Source organism: Saimiri boliviensis, chromosome 10, assembly GCF_048565385.1.
Source record: "Saimiri boliviensis isolate mSaiBol1 chromosome 10, mSaiBol1.pri, whole genome shotgun sequence".
Lineage (NCBI taxonomy): Eukaryota > Metazoa > Chordata > Mammalia > Primates > Cebidae > Saimiri > Saimiri boliviensis.
This window is the reverse complement of record NC_133458.1, coordinates 111,072,490-111,097,015: the sequence shown is the minus strand read 5'-3', so window position 1 is coordinate 111,097,015 and position 24,526 is coordinate 111,072,490. Positions and strand designations below refer to the sequence as shown.

The 24,526-nt window shown below is 46.3% G+C and overlaps 2 protein-coding genes across 3 annotated transcripts; one reads left to right on the top strand and one right to left on the bottom strand.

The window, feature by feature from the left end:
- Positions 1–2,114: 2,114 nt before the first annotated feature.
- Positions 2,115–7,064, top strand: IGFBP1 (insulin like growth factor binding protein 1). Its single transcript, XM_003930841.4, has 4 exons — positions 2,115–2,597; positions 4,056–4,177; positions 5,395–5,523; positions 6,389–7,064. Exons 1-4 carry the CDS (start codon positions 2,261–2,263, stop codon positions 6,518–6,520), a joined length of 720 nt encoding a protein of 239 aa, XP_003930890.1. The 5' UTR covers positions 2,115–2,260; the 3' UTR covers positions 6,521–7,064.
- A 7,503-nt stretch (positions 7,065–14,567) lies between these two features.
- Positions 14,568–23,642, bottom strand: IGFBP3 (insulin like growth factor binding protein 3). Of its 2 annotated transcripts, none has more exons than XM_074379722.1 (5): positions 23,089–23,642; positions 19,283–19,509; positions 18,616–18,735; positions 17,003–17,141; positions 14,568–16,052 (listed from the first exon to the last, which is right to left on the bottom strand). In XM_074379722.1, exons 1-4 carry the CDS (start codon positions 23,507–23,509, stop codon positions 17,016–17,018), a joined length of 894 nt encoding a protein of 297 aa, XP_074235823.1. In that variant the 5' UTR covers positions 23,510–23,642; the 3' UTR covers positions 14,568–16,052; positions 17,003–17,015. The 2 variants fall into 2 exon arrangements, with proteins under 2 accessions (XP_074235823.1, XP_039318075.1); XM_039462141.2 differs by having other exon boundaries at positions 23,107–23,642.
- Between the last annotated feature and the right edge of the window lie 884 nt (positions 23,643–24,526).

The following is a 24,526-nucleotide window of genomic DNA, read 5'->3' as shown; positions in this document are numbered from 1 at the left end:
ACCCCTTTCTCCCACACCTAGCTCAGTAGCTGCCCCACATTGGAAGGGTACCCTTCCCCCCTGCTCCGCTGCAGCCACTGTTGGGTGAGGAAAAGAATGCAGACAGAAGCTTGGGAGCTTGAGATGGAGAAGCTGGAGAGCTGGAAAAAAGAGCAATTCACTCCGAAGGAGTGGGGGATGTCAGCATAGAGTCCTGAAAGAAACAGCTACTGGGATGGATGGAAGAGGCCATGGACTTGGTGAGCATAATAGGGTGATGGAAGTTCAGGCACTGAGCTCAGCAGGACCAAAGTCATGGGGCTAGTGTCAGTCCAGCGGAGGCTGAGGTGCAGTAGGTCAGGAGGCCTCTCTCCGAGGGCCTACCCTGCATTTCGCAGAGCTGACAGATGCACCTCTTTTCATGTCTCCCTTGGGTGCTTCCCCAGCTTGCCCAGCCAGCCGTGAGAGTCAGAGCACCAAAGACAGACCGGGCTGTGACCCCTGCCTGGGGGCAGTGGGGCCTTTGAGTCTGACCTGCCAGGGCAGGGCAGCTCACTCCCACATGGGATGGATGGATGGACAGACGCCTACACAGACTGGGAGAGAGGGGTCTGGCTCCATCTGTGTTGACAGATGGTCAGGAGTAGGAGGACAGCTCTGTCTCGATTCGGGGGCTGTTTGGTTTGCTATCACTATGAAGCAAGCAAGGGAAACATTTGGGCAATCGATCCTTGGGGGGAGGAATTTCCACTAGGTGCAGGACAAGTAAGACCTCAGGGAGGATGGGTGGGATGAACACTGAGCGAGCACACAACCGTCCAGCGCCGAGTGCACCGCCTAGCACGCAGCGGGTGGCCTCCAAATACTTACCAGAGAATTGCCTCTTTATTGTCAAGGAAACATTTCAAGTGTGGGCACTGACTGCAAGCTAAGGAAGTCAGAAAGAAAATCCAGAGCACACGTTCTTCTTCCGGAAATGAAATTGCTTAGGGATCAACCCTAAAAATAATGTCAAAAAATTCAAAACCGTTGGTCAGATCCTTTACCAAACACCAAACGCTACTCTGTAAAAAAAAAAAAAAAATAATAATAATGACAAAGAATCATAAACTTCCTACTGCAATGACCTCACTGACGGTATTTTGATTGCTGCAGGAGACCCTAGAGGCGTTACTCTTTAGAGATTTTACAGGTAGAACAAACACCAGCTTGGCAAATCCAAGTCACTTCCTGAAGTCCGCAGAAACAGGAAAATGGTGAGAAAAAGAGGTCATCGATTAATTTCGACTCGGTTATTTAAAAAAAATTTTTTTTTTTGAGACGGAGTTTCGTTCTTGTTACCCAGGCTGGAGTGCAATGGCACAATCTCGGCTCACCGCAACCTCCGCCCCCTGGGTTCAGGCAATTCTCCTGCCTCAGCCTCCTGAGTAGCTGGGATTACAGGCACGCACCACCATGCCCAGCTAATTTTTTGTATTTTTGGTAGAGACGGTGTTTCACCATGTTGACCAGGATGGTCTCAATCTCTTGACCTCGTGATCCACCCGCCTTGGCCTCCCAAAGTGCTGGGATTACAGGCGTGGGTAGACCTTCTTAACTGCCCCTCTGGAGAGCTGAAAGGCTCTTGGAGGTAGAGTGAGATTGGGGAGCTTGGCGGAGCCCTAGGATGAACTGTGATTTTTTTTTTTTTTTTTTTAAATAGGTTGGAGGGGTTTTTTTTCCCCCTGCAGAAAGAGAAGCAGTTCTAGGCTTCTCCACAGATAACCTGCTAGGGCTTGCGGAGACCTGGATTCTAACCCCATCTCTTTCCTCACTCAGGGCCTTGGTTTCTGCATTTGAGAACTGCTGGGTGGGCTGATGTTTCTTTCTCTGTGTCAATTAAAAAGCCTGGCCAGCTAGGCCTGGGCTGTGTTTTTAACAAAAACAAACGCCATCCCCCTCCCAGCTGTGCACTTCTTAGAACTGGACTTTAACTCAGGGCCTGAACCCCCCTAACAACAGGACAAACAGTCTGAAATCAAAACCATTTACCCTCCTCCCACCGAAAGTTTGCGTAGGGCCTTGTGCGCACAAGCAAAACAAACTTATTTTGAACACCCAGCTCCTAGCGTATCGCGCTGCCAATCATTAACCTCTCGGCGCAAGTGGCGTCACCTGTGTCCTTTATAAGGCGCGCGCTGTGTCCAGCGAGCATCGGCCACCGGCATCCCATCCGGCGAGCATCTGCCTCCGCGCCACCCTCCCAGAGAGCATCGGCTGGGTCTGCCGCCCCCCCCCGGAGATGTTAGAGGTCCTCGCTGCCGGCGCCTGGCCGGTTCTCCTCCTGCTGACTGCCCAGGTGACAGCCGGCGCTCGGTGGCAGTGTGAGCCCTGCCCCCCCGAGAAGCTCACGAACTGCGATCCGGTGCCCGACACGTGCCTGGAGGTCACCCGGTACGCCAGCTGCGACTGCTGCCCGGTGTGCGCCCTGACTCTGGGAGAACCGTGCGGCGTGAAAACTGCGCGCTGCGCCCGGGGACTCACTTGCCAACCGCTGCCGGGGGAGAGGAAACCGCTGCGCTCCCTCATCTTCGGCAAGGGCGTCTGCATTCAGAACTCTGCCAAAGCCGATGCTACAGGTACCACAGTCCCTGCCCTGCCGGCACCTCCCGTGCCCACTCCCCTAACTGCTGAGTGGGGCTGGGACCTGCACGGGCTTGTCCACAGCTAGAGCTTGAAACCAGAGCACGTAGTTGTGTCACCCAATGGAGACCGATCATTGCAAGCTCTTGACAGGACATGCCCCGGGAGAAGAAGGAAGATGAGACTCAAAGAGGAAGCTCGCACTTGGCCCTGGTAGTCCAGTGAGCCTTAGAGACCCAGGCAGCAAGAGCAGAGGGCGGTGGTGGGGCTGCCTCCGCAGTTGGGGTGCTACCCTGGGACCCCCCACCAGTCTCCCTGCCAGCACGCGGGCAGCTCCAGTGGCTGGAGCATCCGGGAAGGCCTAAGAAGGGAATCCCTCCTGCTGGCCTCCCCAGGAGGTGTTTGGAATGTCCTTTGTAATATACGTCCTGGATACAATATGTGCTTCCCAGATGTTTACAGAACATAATGTGAGAGTCGAGGCTAAAAGCTTCACTTCCATTCATTGCCATAGAAAAACAATGTTTGATGTGTATGTTGTCCCCTAAGAACATGACAATCAGGTTCTTTCCTGGATTTAAGCTGGGATTTGTTTGTAGTGGGAAGTGGAGGAAATGCCTCTTTCTCCGCTCTGGCCCCTGTCTCCCCATCTGGGTTGCACGTCCTGAGCCCTTCTGGGAGGAATCAGGACTTCCATACCCTGACAGGAATCTGTGCGGGAGTGAGTGACCCTTCCAAGGAGGGAACAGGGTTTTCCTGCAGATTCTCTGCCCTTTAGAGGAAATGAAATGGAGTTGTCTCACTGATCCTCAAGGAGATGGATTTCTACCAGGGGTCCCTTATAGCCAGTTTGCTGATTCTGTTCATGCACCTTTAGACTCTATCCTCTTGGCAGGGTGGTGGGAGGTTGTAGAGAAGTCCCTGAGAATGTGGGAAGGCAGGGGCCCCAAAATAGAGGAGGGTGGTACTTTGGATCAGTAGAACTGCATTCTAGATTCCACTTCTATCTAGATGAACACTACCGTCTATTCAGGGATATTAGTAAAATCTCCATTTTAAGGATGGGGAAGCTGAGGTTTTGAGGCTCCCCTCCAATGCTGTTAAGAATTGAACTCGAATCCTGCCTGGCTTCGTTAGCGTTGTTCTTAGCCTCAGGAAACGTATTTATGCTGCTCCCCTGCCCTGCTGCTTTGAAAGCAGAAACGTCGGGCACCCTTGCCAGGCCCTGAAACGTACTGTTGTCAGGAACAGAGCTGGCATTGCTGTTGGGTCATCACTCTTCCTGGAAACCATTACAAGGTCCTTTAAAGTGAGAGTCAGTGAAAATCTGGTTAAGGAACGTGGCCATCCTTATGTCCCAGCCTGGTTTTGAGGGAAGGAAGTGATCCTGTGGGAGCCTGAGAGGTGCAGATGCTTTGGGAGTGCTCATAGGATCTGTAATGTTTCCCTTCCAGATAACATGGATACCCCTGCCGAGGAACTCATAGAGAATTCCCGTCGGCCTGCCTCTTCTCTACAGGATCGTTCCATGGCTGACGGCAGGACGGAGATCGAAATCACCAACAATAATTCGAAGGTGAGGCCCAGAAGGTGGGTGGTGGGAACTCTCCTGTCAGAGGCTGTAGCTTGAGTCTGCTTTGACAAGCAGGCCTGGTCCACTCCTTCCTGGTCCTGAGGCCCTGGAAAGAAATGCTTTCCCCCTAAAACCTAGGGGATCTTTTTCAATCAAACTTTGTCAAGCTGTGAACACAAGGACTTTTAGGAGAGGAACCCCCTGGATGCAAAGAAAATGTAGTTCCTGATGACAGGTGACTTCATGTCGCTGAGCTCCTCTGTAAATAAGAGTGTCAGAGCACTGAGTTACACTGTTCCCAAACTTAGTACAAGGGTCTAACTGCTCTCATCCCATTGTATCATTTGCCTCCCTTTAAAAACATTCTCATAAAATAGACATAACATAAAATGTACTGTTTTAGCTATTTTAAAGCACAGGTTTCTGTGGCGTTAAGTAATAGTAATTAATGCCCAGTATTCTGCAACCCTGACCAATATCTGTCTGCAGAACTTTTTATCTTCCCAAACTGAAACTCTGAGCTCATTAAACATCAACTCCCATTACCTTAATTAATGTGTGTTCTGAATTCTACCACTTGAGGGCGACAGAGAATCAAAGTTGGCGTGACTTCAACTGAGAGGGAAAAAAAATTACTTCCACAAACATGCCCACCCAGAAAAAGGGAGGATTAAACCATTTTCTCAACACTTCAGAATTTCATCTGAGAATAACAATAAATGGAGGGAAGTTAATTCTTAAATTATCCAGGCGAATGCCTTAATCCTCAATCGATTTAGTTTATGTGAAATAACCTTGTAGATGGCAGAGATGTCCGAAATCTAGAAATCTCCTCTGCTAAATTCTTAATTAAGAGCTATGCCCACTCTTCTTCTAGCCAAATGGCTGCTGCCAGAAGTATTCAGTAGGTGGCAGGGGGCAGTGGGAAGACCTCTGTGCTATTGGTGAGGCTCTTGCCAGGGGATGGCAGGTGTTGAGAGAGTGATTGGTGAGGGAGAAAATGGTATTCTTGTTCTTTATCTGAACAATTCAAGACAGAGACTAACCACAGGTGGAGAAAGGAAGCCCAGATGAGGCACGTCACATGACACCTAGTCCCACGACCCCTTGGCCAGATCGTAGGGTCACTCCTGCTTCTATAAAAACCTCTTCCATCAGTCGTCTAGGCTAATAATTCACTTTCTCTTGTTATGTATCCTAATGTCAAGTTATTCTCTTAGGAGCCCTGCCGAAGAGAACTTTACAGAGTCCTAGATAATTTAGCCAAAATCGAGGAGTCAACAGGAGAACGCGTTTACAGATTTTATCTGCCAAACTGCAACAGGAATGGATTTTATCACCCCAAACAGGTAGGTGTCCTTGCCAGTGTGGATTGTTAGGGGAAAGAGACTACTGCCCTACATGTCTGCCAAGCTATGATCATTCATGGCAAAGACTGTCCACTCCCAAGAAGACACTAGAACTGGTTGTATTGAGCCAGATCCACTCTTCTGGGAAGCCGGAGCAGCTAGGTCAGTATGTCACAGCCAGAGGAGGAGAACGTGCAGTGGACCTGGGGTCCTCGGGCTGAGCCTGAGCGCCATCACTCAGCGAGCCAATAGCTATGGAAAACTTTCCTCGGTGCCCCAACGCTTGCATCTTGGGTTCCCCATCTATTCAAGAGAGGAAGGGAACAAACTTAACTTAGGAAAGCAAGTATCTATTTGGACAGCTCTTCCACTTTTTTCTCCCTGACAAAGGGAAAGGAACTATCTAATAACACCAGCATTTCTATGGCTTGGCAGATAATCAATGAGATCAAACAGACCAAGACATCATGTTGAGGAGTGCTTTAGGCCTCAGTATGGTACAGGTTCTGTGGATTTTACCGGGAGAGACTGAGGACTAGGCCCTGCTTCACAGGCAATGAACCGTGGGTCACACAGGGGACATGTTCCCTCTGGGTTGGGCTCCCCTGCCATCCGGCTATGAAGCAGACAGCTGCGCGCATACTGTACCATTTAACACGTGTGGGGAGTCATTACTGCACATGCCGCTGGGCCACTGTCCAGGATGGTGTTGGGTTTGCCTGCACCGTGGGCAGCTGGTTTCACAGCCGGGACTCTCGGCTTGGCTCTGCAGTGCCCGGCTGCACTGATAAAGGGGCCAGCTATGGCTCTACTTTCCCTGTCAGCTTGTCATCTGCTGCTCTTGACCTCGGTCCTGTCTTTGCAGTGTGAGTCAGCCTTGGATGGAGGGCCGAGGCTCTGCTGGTGCGTCTACCCTTGGAACGGGAAGAGAATCCCAGGGTCTCCAGAGTCCAGGGTGGACCCTGACTGTGACTTATATGTTAATGCACAGAACTGAAAACAGATGAAATAACATTCTGTCACGTGAAATATTTAAGCATATAGTATATTTGTACTGTAGAACACACGCATTTTAATATGTATGCATATGTTATATAGTAACTACTTTTTATACTCCATATATAACTTGACATATAAAGCTGTTAGTTTATTTATTCACTGTAAGTTTATTTTTCTACACAATAAAAACCTGTACTATATCAATTTGTATATCATGAAACACTTCTCATCATATTGTATGTAAATGCTTGCCTTTCCACTCTTCCAAAGCTCCGGCATCTGTTTTAAAGAGCGTGGAAAAATACTGCCTAGAAAATGCAAAATGAAATACGGGGTAGTTTTCAGGTAGTTTAAAGGAGGATGGTTAACTTGTAGATTTCACCATTCACGTTTGATGTACATGTGTTGGGAAAGTTAAAGTGTTGATTACATAATCAAAGCTACCTGTGGTGATGTTGCTACCTGTTAAAATATACATTGGATATGCTGTTTATACACGTGGCTATAGTGGAAACATTTACAATAAATATTCTGCATGGAAATACTGTTATCGCTGTGGATTTTTCTTTAGTGATATTATCTTCGTTTCTGAAATCTCTTTGTCCTTCACCCTCACCTTCCTTAAGCATTTTGTGCTTTTGCGATATCAAGATGGTGTTTTGGGTCTGCAGAGCCCCGTGTCTCAACTACTCTATATCTTACCCTGGCTGCCTCAGGGTTCCCACTTCCCAGTGGCACTGGGACATTCCTCCTCTGCCTGGCCAGGCTGGGCATCCCTGTGTCCCACCTCTTCCCCGGTCCCCTTCCTCCCCGGGGTCCTTAGCCTCTTTCTCTCAGTTTGGCTTGTCTCTTCCCATCAACTTGTAAACAGGCACAGGGTTTCTTTCCTCTTAGACACAAGACAGAAGTGCTTCCTTGGTTTTGTCTCCAGCTTTCCCTCGCCCACCCTCCCTTCCTGCTAGTCTCCTTCTTCCGTAGGGCTCCCGGCACCCTCTTGTCACTTCTCTTTCCGTGACTGAGCCCTGACTGCAACTCTCTTCTCTGCTCCTCAGAGCTCTTCTTCCTGAACACTGTGCCCTGCTTGGTTTGCCCAATGCTGCCACTCCTCACTCTTGCCCACCCTGTTGACTGCTCCTTTCCTCCCCGCCACATCTTTCCTGGCACCTGGCCTATCCTAGGGGATTCCATTCTGTCTGTTGGTTGCCTCCAGCCCTGTCTCCCCGACTCCTCCTAGTCTTTGTCCGGAGGACAGCCCATGCTTCTTCTCAACCCAGGCACCTCTTGGAGGCTGGGCATCCATGGCTGCTTCTCTCATCTGTGGCGCTGGTGGCCTCCCTGACATTCTGGGTTTTCCCTGGAGGCTCCAGCTCCCTATCTTGGGCCTCCCCCTTAACCCTCCAACTCCACAGCTGCCAGGGTGCCATCCTGTCTGCCATGCCCCCACAGCTGGTATGTAAACTCAGTACTCAGACTCATCAAGAGCAGAAGCCAGCCAGACTTAGGCTAGGAACAGACTGATAACTGCAGCCCAGGACCAGGAGGTGTGTTCATTTTTGCTCAAGCATTGAAACCACATCCGGCACAGCAGCTGCAATTGGAATCACCTCTCCATTAAGCTTATAATAATTTCTCCAAGATCTTTCTTTCTATCCATCTGTTGTTCTCCAAGATCTATCTTTCTTCTGCACAGGCCAAATAGCAGAGTTCAATGGGGGTGTGGTGAGAATCACCATTCCCGCATCTTTCATGTCCTTGATCATGGCACTAATTTCTGCCATCTCTCTGGGAATGCAATATTGCTTCTGAACAGATCAATGTCAGTTCAGAGCTAGTGCCCTTTGTTCCTGAAAGTTTTGATTACTTCTTTTTCCTCAATGCACAGTTACCCTGGTGAAAGTCTTTAGGTCCCTTTGGAGAAGACTGGGAGAAATACTTTCAACAGTGCACTGGGGTCCTTTCTCAAGGGGGCCCAGTCTCCCCTTTATTCGAGGGGTTCTGGGTCTGTAAACTGGCTCAAGTCTGAGAATTGAGGGACCAAGACTATCTGTTTTTATGATTCAAATTAGATTTTTGTTCACTTGACTTTGAACTTTCCTGCTTATACAAATCAATAACAATTTAGTAGGCTTCCTATCAATTTCACTTCTACAGTTTTCATGATCAAGTAGCCAACACCGTAGACCCACAGGAGTCTGCCTATTCTGAGTGCTGCCTTGGCTCTGCTGTTTGTTAGGGTAACTGCGCCCACCTTGGCTTTGCTGGTCGAGTGTCTCCCCTTTGCCCCTGCCACCCTTGGGATCCCAGTACTTTCATTGCATTTATGTATCCCAATTCAGCAGCTGTAGCTCCAACTGTAAGGTCTGGTCTACAGAGAAGAGCAATGCCAGAGCTCTTCTTGTATGCTGAGGCTCCCCTCACAAATGTATTCCTCACGGTCAAGGTGCAAGGTGTGCCCTTTGGACCTTTCCATGGTGGGTGAGGTCTTAAACGACAAATTCCCTCTAACATTCTAATCTCCCTAAGCCTTTGAGTTCATGTCTACTGTAAATCAAGGCAGATCTTGCAGTTCAAGATCTTTTGGCCTAAGCCACCTTTTGGTCTATGTTTCAGCTAGTTAACTAAATAAACTGTTGGACCAAATTACAACAGTAGAATTAGCTTGTTAATTACAGACAAAGAAAACTTCAGAACAAAGACAATTATCAGCATTAAAGAGAGGCATTACATAATAAACAGATGCCAATTATCCAAAAGACACAATAGCCCTTAATGTGTGTGTGTCTACTAACAGAACATCAAAATGTGTGAGGCTATATCAGCTAGAATGGCTATCATTAAAAAATCAGGAGGCAAGAGATGCTGGAGAAGATGTGAAGAAATAGGAACGCTTTTACACTGTTGGTGGGAGTGTAAATTAGTCCAACCATTGTGGAAGACAGTGTGGTGATTCCTCAAGGATGTAGAAATAGAAATTCCATTTGACCCAGCAATCCCATTACTGGGTATATATCCAACGAATTATAAATCACTCTATTATAAATCATTCTATTATAAAGACACATGCACACATATGTTTATTGCAGCACTATTCACAATAGCAAATACTTGGAACCAACCCAAATGCCCATCAATGATAGACTAGATAATGTGGCACATATACACCATGGAATACTATGCCATGTAAAAAAGAATGAGTTCATGTCCTTTGCAGAGACATGGATCAAACTGGAAACCATCATTCTCAGAAAACTGACATAGAACAGAAAACCAAACACTGCACATTCTCACTCTTAAGTGAGTGTTGAACAACGAGAACACATGGACACAGGGAGGGGAACATCACACACTGGGGCCTGGCAGGTGAGGGGCTAGGGGAAGAATAGCAGGGGTTGGGGGGATTGGAGAGAGATAGCATTAGGAGAAATATGTAATGTAGATGATGGACTGATGGATGCAGCAAATCGCCACCATGGCATATGGATACTTACGTAACAAACTTACACGATCTGCACATGTACCCCAAAACTTAAAGTATGATAAATGATTTTTTTAAAAAAATGTGAGGCTAAAACAAGTAGAACTTTAGGAAGAAACAGATAAATCTGCTACCATAGTTGGAGACTTCAACACCTTTCTATCAGAAATGGACAGATCTAGTAGGCAGAAAATCAGCAAGGGCATTGTTGAACTCAACAGCATCATCGATCAAGGATATAATGGACATCTTTGGATGACTTAACCCAACAACAGCAGAATACGCATTCTTCTCAAGATTGCATGGAATAGTCATCAAGAGAGACTACATTTTTGGCCATAAAACACATCTCAACACATTTAAAAGAATAAAAATGGTACAATGTCTGCCCTCAGATCACAATGGAATTACACTAGAAATCAGTAACAGAAAGATAGCTAGAAAATCACAAAGTATTGGGGATTAAACAATACATTTATAAGTAACACACGGGTTAAAAAAGAAGTCTCAAGGGAAATTAAAAACTATTTTTAACTAAATAAAAACTAATATGATTTATCAAAATCTGTGCAATGGAGCTAATGTAGTACCTATAGGGAAATTTATAGTATTAAATACATGTAGAAATTAAGAAAGATCTAAAATCAATCATTTAAACCTCCACCTTAGGAAACTAGGTACATGCCTAAGGCATGCATAAAAAAATGAAATAAAGCAACATTATTAGTAAAATCCAAACCAGGAAAACAATAGAGAAAATCAATGAAAACAAATATGGTTATTTGAAAAGTTTAATATTGATAAGTAGCTAGGCTAACAAAGATATCGGTAAAATAAAAGGTACATTTTAACAATATCAGAAATAAAAGAGGAACCATCAATTCTAGTCCCATGAGCATTAGAAGGATAATAAAGGAATACTATAAAAAATCTTACACCCACAAATTTGATAACATAGATGTAATGGACTAATTTCTTGAAAACACAAACTACCAAAACTCACACAAGGAGAAATAAATACCTAAATAGAATAATACTTATTAAAAGTTAAATCAACAATTAGCCTTCCAAAAATAAAGCACCAAGCCCAGATTGTTTCACTGGTGAATCCTACCAAATATTTAAGGGAGAAATGGTAATCAACTCTCCACAATCTCTTTCTCAAAATAGATACAAATTAACATTTAACTCATTTTATTAGGTCAATGTTATCTTAATACAAAAATAAGATGGAGACGTTACAAGAAATGAAAACTACAGATCAAGTTAAAATAGTTTGAAGATATTTTATTAGGTGCATACATGCTTGGACTTGTTAAATACCCCTGATTTACTTACCTTCCTATTATCCTGTAGTAACCTTTTCTATCTCTAAGAAAATATTCTTGCTCTTAGAATTTATTTTGTCTGATATTAACAACTACCAGCTTTGTCTTAGTTTTTGTCTAATATGTCTTTCCCATCTTTTTCTGGGATTCTTTCAATCCTTGTCTGTTGAAATAAAATTCCTGTTAGCTTTTAGGCATTAAATCTGTCTTCATAGTGGTTAATTTTAGCATATGTTTAAATGTAGGTTTCTCAGTCTTGGCACTATTGGCAATTTGATGGGATAATTCTTTTGGCGGGGGTGGTTTACTGTGCATTATAGATTGTTTAGTAGCAACCCTGACCCCTAGATGCCAGTAACATTGTTCAGTTGTGAAAACCATCAATGACTCCAGCCATTGCTAGTTGTCCTCTGTGAGCAGCATTTTCCCTGATTGAGAATCACTAACTATTTAGTATTAACAGATGAATATTTTAATATCATTTTGGTTTATTATTTATATTTATTCTAGTCTTTTCATATTTATAAAGTACTGATTATGCCTTTTTAAATTAGATAAGCTCTTTTTGATACCCTCTAGAAATTTAGTGTACCACATTATTTATTCCCTTTCACTTTATACATGTCTTCAGCATTTCCAAGATTTGTTCCCTTCTTATAAAAGATCTTCCTCCAAAACGTTTTTAATGTGCTTCTTTTGTGTGGCAAACGTCCTGGATTTTCAGTACCTCAGGATATTTGATCATGCTCTCACTTTTAAAGACAGTTTAGCTAGGTGTAAAACTCTAGCTTCTAAATTATTCCCCTCATCTTCCTGTGTCTAGAGTCACTCTTTAAAAATATGGTGTAAACTGACATTCATTTCTTTATCTGTGATACGTTCTTTCTGTGCTGAAACTTTGCTATTTTAAGATTTCACCATAGTTTACCAAGCAATGTTTTTGAAATTATATACCTTTTTATATTCTATGGGGCCTTTCAATATAAAGTATTCCTTTTTTTTTTTTTAATCCTAAAGAAAATTATCTCTGTGATTTCTTAGCTATTTCCTAGGACTTCCATTATCTATACCTGTTTCTGTCCTTCATTTCTCTCAACTCTTCTTTTGTATTTCCTAGTCATTATTCTTTCTGGTTCCTTCTAAGAGAGTTCCTTAACTTTTTTCCTCTTTATTAAATTATCCTTTAACTCTTTTTTTTTTTTTTTGAGATAGGGTTTTGCCTTGTCACTTAGGCAGAAGTGCAGTGGCATGAACATGGTGGGCTCAAACAATCCTCCCACATCAGCCTGCCAAGCAGCTGGGACCACACGTGCACACCATCATGCCTGGCTATTGATTTTTATGTAGAGACAGAGTTCTCACCATGTTGCCCAAGGTGGTTTCAAATTTGTGGATTCAAGTGATCTTCCCACCTTGGCCTCCCAAAGTTCTGAGATTACAGACATGAGCCACTGTGCTGGCCTAGCTATATCATTTTTTAAATTCCATCTGCTCTATTCTTTATTTCAAGTATTAGATATTTCTTACTGCTTCGGCTTGAATGTGTCCCCTCCAAAATTTGGGTTTTGAAACTTAATGGCCAAGAGTTGGGGCCTTTAAGGGTAATTATGTCATGTGAGATCCTCAATAATGCATATTTCAAAATAGCTCTAAGAGAGGATTTTGAATGCTCTCACCACAAAGAAATAATAAATGTTTGAGATGATGAATATGCCAATTACCCTGACTTGATTATTATACAATGTTTACATGCATTATATACATGCACACTATACCCCCTAGATATGCACAAATCATTTGTCGATTAAAAACAAACAAAAGAGTAAACTCCTCAATGAGACTTTCCTTGGCTAGCTTTTCTAAAAATGAAAGAATGGAAGGAAAGAAGGAAGGAAGGAGAGAGAAGATGAAATAAACATAACAATCCTGCGTTAACAATACTTGACACTTCACATTTCCCTTATTTTTTTTCCCCATAGCACTTAACACTATTGAGCACCCTATTGAACCCACTGACTAATCTTTACTTTCTTTACAATGGCAGTGATTTTATATGGCTTGTTCACTGCTGTGTGCCCTTCTAGAATATAAAAGGTAGATAAACAATTCTGCCTGAATGTGGGACAAGGAGAGAAGCCAAGGCCATTTTCAAGGCTTGGGAAGCTGGCTGGACTAGGAGGTCAGGGCTATAGAAGACGCCCACACTTCTTGGAGACGACCAGTGGGTTGGTGGAAATTTAGGCTCATTGCTCAGTCATGAAGTAGAGGCAGGGGCACAAAAATGCAGCGAGCTTTTCTGAATGAAAAGAAACAAATCATGTTCACTGTGGAAATTGTTGAGGTTGTATAAAAATAGAAATAAAATAAGAACATTATCTATGCTCACATAGCCAGGGTTAATATTTTTGTGTATTTCATTTTAGATTTATGTGCGTATGTACACAATGTAATTGCATTCTGCTTTTCTTTTAGCTTACCACAGACATTTTTCTTATTGTAACTCTTATTCAAAAACATTTTTATCGGTGGCATAATATTCCTTTATAACAATGCATTTCAGTTTAAAATGCCCTTGTACTTAACTGTGCACATCTCTGATGATGCCTGTGGGATTTGTTTCTGCAGTGGGATGACTAGTTTAAGGAATTTGACCAGATCAGAAACATTCCTCTGGACAGGCTGCCACAGCAGAGAATCTGGAATCCCATTAGGACACCCTCATCATCAATACTGGTGATTGTTATTTTTCCTAAAGTGTGTTGATTTGATAGCTGAATCTTAGGAAGCTGTTGTTGTAGCACCTGCATTGCCTTGACTCCCAAGGAGGAGACCACCCTTACTTGTTCATTTGTGTGTGTGTGTGTGTGTGTAGGTTGCTTGGGTGCATGTGACCTTAGGAGACAGTGGAAGGCTGCGAGTGTTAGATGGACAATACGGGACACAACCCCAAAAAGGCAAGGACCAGTCACGTAGGTGTATGTTGCTGACTTGATCAAACCTGCCCACAGTCTGTCCCAACAACACAACTTCCTAGAATTGGACCATCATGCAGATATGACGTAAAGCCTCCATAGGCTGCCCAAGAAGCCATGGAAACTGACTTGGGTTCTTTTGCTAGAGACGAAAACAGGGTAATGTTTGTGTTTGTGAAGTTTTCTTCTACAGCTAAATATATTCCCCTTCTAGGATTATTTTATTAGTGATACAAAACCCAGAGACAGTCAATAACAAGGGGAAAATGATTTTTTTAAATGGTAAAAACTTTATTTACTACTTATAAATACATTGCAAGACAAACTTCTCAAAAATACTTTTTCCCCAAAAACTTAATTAAAAAAAATAAAGAAAAGCTAATAGGTAAGCAGAATGTCTTGAGACCCCTCTGCGTTTTCAAGGAGGGCTCTGTGCAGCATGTGTCCACACTGAGGGCTGCAGCAGGGCAGAGTCTCCCTGAGCCTGACTTTGCCAGACCTCCTGGGTTTGGCACCCAGGAGAGTAGCCAAGCCCTGGACGTGAGCTCCTTTCCTCAATCATGGCCACAGTCATATCAGATAGCATCTCTAACATTTCAAGCTAGGATTATCTAGTATAGATCTTAATATATTTGGGGCTATGTTGAATACAATGTTAACAAGAACGTAGCTTCTCTGCATATATGTGTGAATTAAAAAGAAAAGGATGAGAATGACTCTGAGGTCAACAAACACCGATGATTCTCTATGTGCTCTTAGTGTCCTGGATGGGTTCCCCAGCAAACCATCCCTCCTTCCTGTTCTGATACTACTATTCTTTTTTACATTGTGCCAAGGAGGACAAAAGATGAGAGATGAAAATAAAGCTTTGCCTTTAAAGAGCTTATCTTCAGAAATAAACTTCGTCTTGAGTTATTGAACTACAAAACACTATCTCCTGCAGTCATCCAAAGAACTGTGCCGTTGTTTCTGATGCCTCTGAATGCGGAGGCTGACTCTCCCTGTCTCCCTGTCCGTCCTACTCCATGGGGCCACAGCAGAAGCCATCTTGGGCCTTCAACTGGGCCATGTCTTCAGGAAGCTTCCTGAAAAGGAGGGCCTGAAATGTCTGCCTTTATAGGTTCCCAGAGTGCCCTAGAACATTCTTGGTCAATTTTTTTTTTTTTTTTTTTAAACAAGTAGGAATCCACCTTATTTTCTCCAATAGTCTCCAAGCAGTATGGGTTTCTTGCCTGAGGGTCCCAGGCCCTTGCTTGAAAAATGGCACCACGGAAGGCTGTGAGCCCCAGGAGTGTGCGTCGGGATGTCCAGATGACCGGGGTTTAAGGGTTTTACTATTCTCTATAAAGCGTGTGCACGCTGTACAGGGAGTGGGGGTGAAGTGTATTCTCTACATAGGCAACACAGCTGCCTAAGTCATGAAGGCGGTGGTCAGCCGCTCCGGCTAACATGTGTTAAGCATTCAGTGGTGGGGGGGGGATAAATCTGGGTGCTGTGCTCGAGGCTCTGAGTATTTTGATAGGAAGCGACAAGAAAACTCAAACTGCTTTTGGCTGACTACTGGAAAGTGAAAAGATGCTCGAGTTTGCCATTCGAAGAAACCATAGGCATTTCAAAAACCTCTTTCTAAACTTTGGTTTAAAAAACATATCAGTTCACCACAAACAGAAATATAAATCAAGGCTGTAGCCAGCTGCTGGTCATGTCCTTGGCAGTCTTTTGTGCAAAATAAGGCATATTTGAGCTCCACATTAACTGAAACAAAAAGAAAAAGAAATATATTGAAATAATTCCCCCAAAATCATAAGAGCCGGACTCTCGCCCTGAGATATCCAGCATAGCCTGCAGACTAATGGCACTGGGTCGGCACGTGCAGTGCTGGGGTTGCAACCCACATTTTTAAACAAAGCCAAGAGTACTGTATGTGCTCACAGTGTTCACTGTCAAAGAGTTACCCTCAGATTAGAATTACTGTTTCTAACTTGTAAGGAAAAAAGAATCCCTTATAACTAAATATGTAAATTTCTTCTGCTTACTAAATGTGTCTTAATAAAACGAAAGAAAATATATTTATTCATTTCCCCCAATGGTTCCCTCACTGATTAAAAGAAAAAAGAATACTAGATATGATAGCATTCTTTAAAATGATCATTTAAAATTTTATTTTTCCATCAGATTTAAATGAGGTTTATTAAAATTGTATTAGCCACAGACTAATATATATTCATAATATATTTTATGGGAAAAAAATAGCCACATGTTCAGACTAATGCTCTCGCAACTGAGCTATTTCAGCTGTCTCCTATTAACATCTTTAATCCAGCAGATCCTTTTGGATTAAAACAGTTTCCCTGTGAGGATAAACAGATCACCATACTTCACAGGTAAAGCTTAACTGAAAATCTTCACTTTGTGTGTGGATGAATGACAGCTTAGGTGCTGTGAGTTCTGTGAGATAAAGCAGGGCATCCTGAGGTGCCCTGGCTGGCCTCTTTCCCCACGCTTGTTTGGTTGGGTTGATGGGGTCTCCCTCTCCCTGCACCCTTCTGATGGCTCCATCCTATTTGCTTGGCTCTTTCTGGCCCTGAGCTGAAGCTCCTGGGTTTGCAAGCCTGGGGAAGGGCCAGTGGCTACGCCTACCCCCCGAGGCTGGTCCCAGGACAGTGAGGCCCGGGAGCTCCAGGCTGCCCCTCCTGAGTGCTCACCCTTGGCAGGCATCTACTTGCTCTGCGTGCTGTAGCAATGCACGTCCTCCTTCCCCTTGGTGGTGTAGCCTGGGAGAGGCTGCCCGTACTTATCCACACACCAGCAGAAGCCCCGCTTCCTGCCTTTGGAAGGGCGACACTGTGAGAGAGAAACAGAAGACAGAGGGGTGAATGGCCCTGGGTATTGCGTCAGGTCGGTTGTCAGGGCCCACAAAGGTTTGCCAGCATGACTCTGCTATGCTGACAAAGCACAACAGAAATTTCAGCTAAGGCTTCGTAAGAGCCACGCGTGTCTCAGCTGCTGAGTGTGTACCTATGCGTGTGTGTGTCTGTAATTTCCTTCTCCAAGAAACAGGGGGTGATGGCAGTTTTGTATTTCTAGGAATGTAAGGTGGATACCAGCCCCTGTAGACTCTCTTGGTGTGGGACTGAGAGCATCCCGTCTGCCCGGGAATGTCACAGCTGTGCCTTTGGAGCCCATACCCAGCCTCACGCGACACCTTCTCAGTAGGAATTTGTTGAATGAATGACTGATAGGAAATGTGGGTGTAAATAAGAGACTAAAATGGGAGTAGGGGAAGGCTTAGGCTCTCTGCCTGTGGCCACCACTATGAACCCTGGAATATGGTCACCCTGTGGTCACTGTGGCTCAGAGGGTCTCCGAAGGCCAATTCTGTAGATACTGTGATATCAATTGTCCAATCAGAAAGTCGATTGAAATAGTGCCATCACATAACACGAAGTCTACAGAAGCACATTTACTATGCTGATGTATAGCCAGGATTCTCACTCAATTCCTTTTCCACGAATGGGACTGTGTTGTGATATAAAGATTTTGAAAAGACTGTTGTTTGATGTTGATGACCCTCATGTCTTCTTCTCACTTGGGCTTTCTAAAGAAATGCCAGTGAGTTCCAGGAAGATGGCGGCATGGCCAGTTTGGAAAGCCTGGCTGTCCCCAGCATGGATGGAGTGTCTGATTTCATGTTCCATCCCCTCCACGCCAAGACAGACACCTGGCGTGTGCTGGGGATGGCCGGGCTCTCCAGGCTGGTGGCGCTGCAGTCTTCCCCCACGACACTACATCTCCTTGAAAAGCCCAAGGGAGACAGAGACATGGGAGTCATCAACATCAACAACAGCGTTTTCAAAATCTTAACATTGCAGCTGGCTCACTATCAGGAAGGTATCAGTAGGAAAGGGGAGCCATGTGGGATTTCAGGGTAAGTTTTTTGTGGTACTTGTTTGAAATGTTTCTCCCTAATGTAGCATTAACAATGTGTCAACATGTCCATTTGCAGTTTATAAAGGGTGCCCCTGGGCAGCATCTCGTCCACTCTGTGGGTGAACCATTGAAAGGACAGGAGTGAGAAATGGGTGGCGGACAGGCACTAGGGTTGAGGATTTTGACCGATCTGGCAGCACTGAGAGCAACAAGTCAGAGCAGCCCCCGGTCCCCCCTCCTGAGACTGGCACCGAGTCCTGGGCACTGGCGCTGCACAGGCTCAGGGTTAGAGCTATGGCCAGAAGAGCCTGGAGGCTGGCGAGGTGGGTTTCTCTTCTGTGTCAACAGAACCAGAAGAGGAAGAAAACATGCCGAGGACCTCACTCACCTGCTTTTTCTTATAAAATCCCTTCCTGTCGCAGTTGGGAATGTGGATACCCCTGGGACTCAGCACGTTGAGGAACTTCAGGTGGTTCAGTGTGTCTTCCATTTCTCTACGGCAGGGACCCTGGGGATCAGGAAGGGCCAGAGCAACAGAGTCATGGTTATTACTCTAGAATAGGTGCTTTAAAAATCTTACAATGCCACACAACTACCAAAAGTGGGACCTGTAATATGTTCCTCAGATACCTTATGTCTGATTTAGCAAGAAAGTACCCCTAAGAAGCTAAACATCACTCCCTGTCTCTTTTGCTCTTCCCAGAGTAAGGCACAGCAGCTGGTATAGAACCAATAACAGGCTAATAAGCATAGAGGATGAGTAAATAATATAAAAGTATCTTCATGAGAATACATTTCATTATCTGCAGATGTCTTTATGACATCCCATGTGCTTCTAGGTTTGTTATTTCAGCTTGATCCTCATAAGATTCTCCAAAAGGGTCAATATTCTTTATGCAAGGAGAGGAGAGAGGTGGGACACAGTGGAGCTAGGGACTGCCCACACATCAGAGAGATGCTGGGGCTTGTCAAGTAAGAATTGCCCTCGAGAGGCTCTGAGTACCCAGGCTTGACAGGTCTTGCCCTCCTACTTTAACAAGAGGAAAAACTCTCACATATTCTGTCTCCCGCCTGGACTCGGAGGAGAAGTTCTGGGTATCTGTACTCTGAGACTCATAGTCGACTCTGTAGCGCTGGCTGTCTTTAGCATGCCCTTTCTTGATGATGCCCATCTTTGAATGGTGGGGCTGGGACTTGGGATCAGACACCCGGTGCGTGCTGGAGACGGACAGGCTTTCCACACTGCCGATGCTGTGATCTTCCTCCGACTCACTAGCATTTCCTTGAAAAGCCCAAGGGAGACAAACACATGGGAGTCATCAACATCTATCAACAGTCTTTTTAAAATACTAACGTTGCAAGCAGGTCACATGTAAATGACATTAGTTAACAATTCAAACAAGTTTCTTTTTTTAAAAAAATACCTCGATGAAGCATAATACTAACTGCTCAAGAAGTTATCTTGAGGTAGAACCAAAAGCAGGTCAATAAACATAGATTTGAAAGTCAGGCCGGGCGAGGTGGCTCAAGCCTGTAATCCCAGCACTTTGGGAGGCCGAGGCGGGTGGATCACGAGGTCGAGAGATCGAGACCATCCTGGTCAACATGGTGAAACCCCGTCTCTACTAAAAATACCAAAAATTAGCTGGGCATGGTGGCGTGTGCCTGTAATCCCAGCTACTCAGGAGGCTGAGGCAGGAGAATTGCCTGAACCCAGGAGGCGGAGGTTGCAATGAGCCAAGATCGTGCCATTGCACTCCAGCCTGGGTAACAAGAGCAAAAAAAAAAAAAAAAAAAACTCAGTTTCAAAAAAAAAAAAAAGTCTACCTGACAGCCTCTTCTAAGTAGCTGCAACCAAAGAAGGCAGACAAATGCTTAAGCGCCCCCGCAGTAGATGGTGAAGGCAGTACGCTTCATCTTCCACCGGCAGGGGGCAGATCCGAGCCACAGGAGGCTGCTGCCGCGCTGGCTCAAACATTTTGCAGGCAACTCCAAGTGTGGTCCTCCCACTGGTGGGAGCAGTGGCAGCCTCGGGACTCGGAAGAAATGCACTTTCTCCGTTCCGGAAATGCTGGATTGGTGGCAGCAGTCTGAGTTGTAAAAAACTCTTCTGGGAATGCAGACATTCACCTAAGTTTGAGCAGTACCGTCCTCAATGCTACCAGGTAAACAGGCTTCTATGAGCTTGATGTCCAGCTCAGATGTGAAAACTGAGTATCTGCCAAATGTTTTGCCTCAGGGGCTCAGAATCATGCAAGCACTTGGTGGCTTGTTTTCTAGGTCCCTGTTACATCTTTAAGACTCAAGGTCCACACAGACCCTGTGCATCCTGCTAGTTCCCTCCTACATGAGTCCTCCTCACCCGCAGTGAGCACAGGAACACATGGATGCAGATAGTGCCAAAGTCACACCCACAGTTCAGACTTCTAAGTGCCAAAGAGCTCTTCCTTCCCTGGCTGGGGGTGGGGGAGGAGAAATCCCCCTCCAGCAGACCTCCCTTTGGTAATCAAAAGTGCTAGATGAAGAAACTCTGATCCTTAAGCTGGATGCTGGAATATTAACAGTTTAATTGGAATGTTAAGTATATGACTAAATTCGAGATTGAATCCATAGGCAGGAGTCTCTCTCCATTCCTTTTTCAGAATGAACTTGGAGGGGCTATAAGACCCCTATGGGGATCAAAGGCTACATTCAGAGCTCATGCTCCCAGGGCCTGTGGACCATGCCAAGCTCAGCCCAGCTCAGATCTCTGAAGGGCTTCAGCTTCAGTCCATAATTGAGAGTCATGAAATTCCTCTACTACAACAAGCAGGGCTATAACGTCTAACCCTAGCAGGGAGCTCAGGTGGCCCATTTGCTCCACAGTCTATTCTAGAAAGCTACCAGGGGCTGCAATGATTTGGCTGCAGATGCTCTGCTATCCCCTGGAAGTGGCTGCTAGTAGGTCGCTCACTAGTAGGAAAGTCCCTCTCTTCTCTGGGTCTCAGTTTCCTCACCTGCCAAACAGCTTACTGAGGTCCTGCTGCAAAGTTCCCCAAAGGGTTCTGTGCCTTGGGAAGCACACATTTCCAGGGTCCAGCCCAGAGCCTCACAGAGTAGGTTCCTACCTGCTAGGATTTGGTTTCAATTTCTTTTAATCTTAGCTTTTTTTTTTTTTCTTTTTCAAGAAAATACTGACATAAAAGAGATACTAAGAATGTAAATATTCTAAGAACGTGTAAATAAACAGATTTACGTTTCTTTTAGAAGAACCTTGAGTAATTTCTTAAATTTCCTCAGTTTCTTCTTAATGCCTGGGCTGCAGACTAGCACATGAAAACAGTTCTATTTAAAGCAACAGATAATTGTGACTTTTGACTGTCATAAGTTTACCTTTTTGTCAAATGGATTCTAGAAGTCACTTATATCTTTTTAGAATCTTACAACCCACATCAACCTATTCTACAGAGCTACTAAGGTGGTAATCGTAATGATTGCTAAAGCCTAGGAATGACAGTGTATATCAGTATTTCTAAGATCACTTTTTGAATACCCCCAAATGCACAATAATGTACATTTGGCAAATGAAATAACTTTGCCCTAAGGGACAAACGTCTCCAGCAGCTCTAACAGCTGAGCAGACCCATTGTGCGATTAGGCATCTGGAATCTTCCCTTTCTACCAATCCAGCATTTCTCAGGGATTAACAGAGCCAGTCTTGCTTAGCAAGGAAATTGCTTTACCTGGTGGTGGAAGGAACTCTACAGTTATATAAATTATAAAGGGGCTGTTCATCCTGCTAACCCTAGATGGGGGCCTTCCCAGTGACATCTGTCCAATGCGATTGTTGAGGAGTTGGGGGGATCAGGATGGGGAGAATTCTCCCAGTCCTCAGCTGTGCAGGGCAGGAACTTTATTTCTCATATAACTAAGTGAGACTGGCTAAGAATGCTGGAAACATGAACAGCTGCCAAACCCATGAAAAAAAAACAACCCTCTTTTTTAAGGGAACAATGTGGTGCCCTTACCAGAGTTGCCGCCTGCCTGATAGCCTGATAGTGGCTGAGCCAAGAGAGTATCTGTCAAATGTTTGCATGTTTCCTCTTCTGGGGCTCTCCTTAACAACATCTCGTTCCCCCTATTTCAGATTAAGAAGGGAAACAACCCTAGCACTGATTCCAGTTTCCTTCTGTCATTGAAATTGACTTGGTCCACATTGCCCGCACCCCCCAAGCACCAGGAAGTTTGTTTGAGGTTGGTACAAGTGCAGGGGTGACCTGGTGTGTACGAATGGGATGGTACTTAAAGTGGCATGTGGGGTTCAAACCTATACTCTGTTGCAGCCTCTGTCAACGTCAGGTTTTCCAGCCGCAGAAGATACCAAAACCCGAATCCACTTTGTTTTTGGAACCAGGACTAGACATTGCTTTGCAAACCAAAAGTATTGCACAAATGTCGGTATTTTAAAAGAGAGGTTTCATTTCCTACCACGTGCCTGCCCACCTTCACCGGTCCAAATCCATCTCTCTATGTCCCCCATCCCTAAGCATCCCTGGGATTGCAGTCCACACCCCCGTGCTGGGCTAGGAGAATCTCTTGCGTCCAGGATCTTTCCAACAGCTAAGCTCTCCTCAGCCCCCGAAACCCTTAACTCGTTTTCACTGAAAGCGCTTTGCAATTTACAAGCACTCTGCAGTTGGAGAATCGAGCAAGTAGAGGGCCGGCTGGGGCGGGGGTCCCTTCGGCGGCTCCCTCACCCGTCGGGGCCTCAGTTTCCCCACATACTATCTCCAGTCAGAGGAAAACCAGAGTCGCCCGCAGCAGCACCCAGCAACCTCCGAGCCCTTCGGCGCCAGTGCTCCCGGTGCTGCGCGCAGCGCACCTGGCGCGGGCGGCTCACCTGGCGCGGGCGGCTCTGGCAGCAGGTGGGAGCGCGAGCGGCTGACGGCACTGGCGTTGACGCAGAGCCCTCGGCCGTTCAGCAACGCCTGCAGCGGGCGCGCCTCGTCGGGTGACGGCTGGCAGCGGAGGCCCGAGCCACAGCGCTCGGTGTAGACGCCGCACGACTGGCCCTCGCGCAGCGCGCAAGTCAGACAGCAGCCGCAGCCCGGCTCGCGCACCAGCTCGGCGCACCCGGTGGGCGGAGGCGCGCACTGGGCCAGTGCACGCGCGTCGCATGGCTCGCAGCGCACCACCGGACCCAAGCCCGCAGAGCTCGCGCCAGCCCGCGCCCCCGGCGGCCCGCCGACCAGCACCAGCACAGTCAGCGCAGCGGCGCAGAGCCTGAGTCGCGCCCGCAGCATGACGTCCGTCACTGGGGCACGCTGCTTGGCAGACCCGGGCGCGCAGGGATGGAGCGACAGAACGCGGCGCGAGGCTGTGGGATCCAGGCAGGAAGCTGTCGATCCTTAGTGCCCAGCCGCAGCGTTCGCATCTGGACGGCCCGGGCGCGCCTGCCGCTATATAGAAGCCAGGGTGGCCGAGGACACGCCCCGGAACGGCGCGCCCGGGAGTGGGGGCGGGGGGGGGGCGGGTCGGCGCAGGCACGGCTGCGGGGGCTGGTGCCTCGCCCTGAGCAGCCGGGGCCGAGCTCGGGGGCGTGCAGCTCGCGACTCGCCCGGGCACCTGCTCCCAGTGCGCACGCCCGGAGTCGGATCACCTTGTCGTCTACAGGAACCAAGATGTGCCCGGCCACCTCGGCAGCCGAGGTCACTTCAGCGCCCTCGGTCTCCCCAGTCACTCCTGGCCAACTCAGCACCCCGACCTCCTCGACGCCGCCGCCCTTCCCCAGTCCGCTCTCCGGGTGAGGTCGCCCTGCGGAGAGCCAATGTCGGGGAAACTGGCATGCACCGCGCGGCATTCGTTGTGTACCTTGCGGAGCTTTCTAAAATTTAATTCCGCTGGCAGGGGCAGTCTTGGGACAGTTCTGATTTACATTTGGGTCTCAGGGAGCCAGGGCCTCTCCCCCTTTTCCCGTCCACCTCACACCCCCATATCCATACAGCTTCCTTGTATACGTATATGCCCTCCTTTTAGAATGGAAAGACTGATTTCGTTGTCTTTTGCACTGAATAAATAAATAAATAATTGGACCTCTACAAAGAAAAAGAGACCAAAGACAAGAACAGACAGAAATTTAACCGTGGGGTTTAATTTACACCCACTGGCTGTTCACATCCCCAGGCGCCCACGCATAAGCATCTGAAGATGCTCCCGGGGCCTTCGCGCCTTTCCTGGCTTGTTTCTCCACGCAGGAAGACTCACACCTGCTGCTACAGCGCAAGTCCCCAAATGAGAGCGGACCGGCAAGCGAATGCGTC

Bases quoted from the DNA above. Each gene is read 5' to 3' on its own strand.
- IGFBP1 (XM_003930841.4), top strand. From the start codon at position 2,261: ATGTTAGAGGTCCTCGCTGCCGGCGCCTGGCCGGTTCTCCTCCTGCTG. The intron at 4,178-5,394 runs GTGAGGCCCAGA...TTATTCTCTTAG, and splicing joins TCACCAACAATAATTCGAAG to GAGCCCTGCCGAAGAGAACT. The intron at 5,524-6,388 runs GTAGGTGTCCTT...CTGTCTTTGCAG, and splicing joins GATTTTATCACCCCAAACAG to TGTGAGTCAGCCTTGGATGG.
- IGFBP3 (XM_074379722.1), bottom strand. From the start codon at position 23,509: ATGCTGCGGGCGCGACTCAGGCTCTGCGCCGCTGCGCTGACTGTGCTG. The intron at 19,510-23,088 runs GTGCGCTGCGCG...GGGCTTTTCAAG, and splicing joins AGGTGAGCCGCCCGCGCCAG to GAAATGCTAGTGAGTCGGAG. The intron at 18,736-19,282 runs GTGAGAGTTTTT...CCTGATCCCCAG, and splicing joins CCAGGCGGGAGACAGAATAT to GGTCCCTGCCGTAGAGAAAT.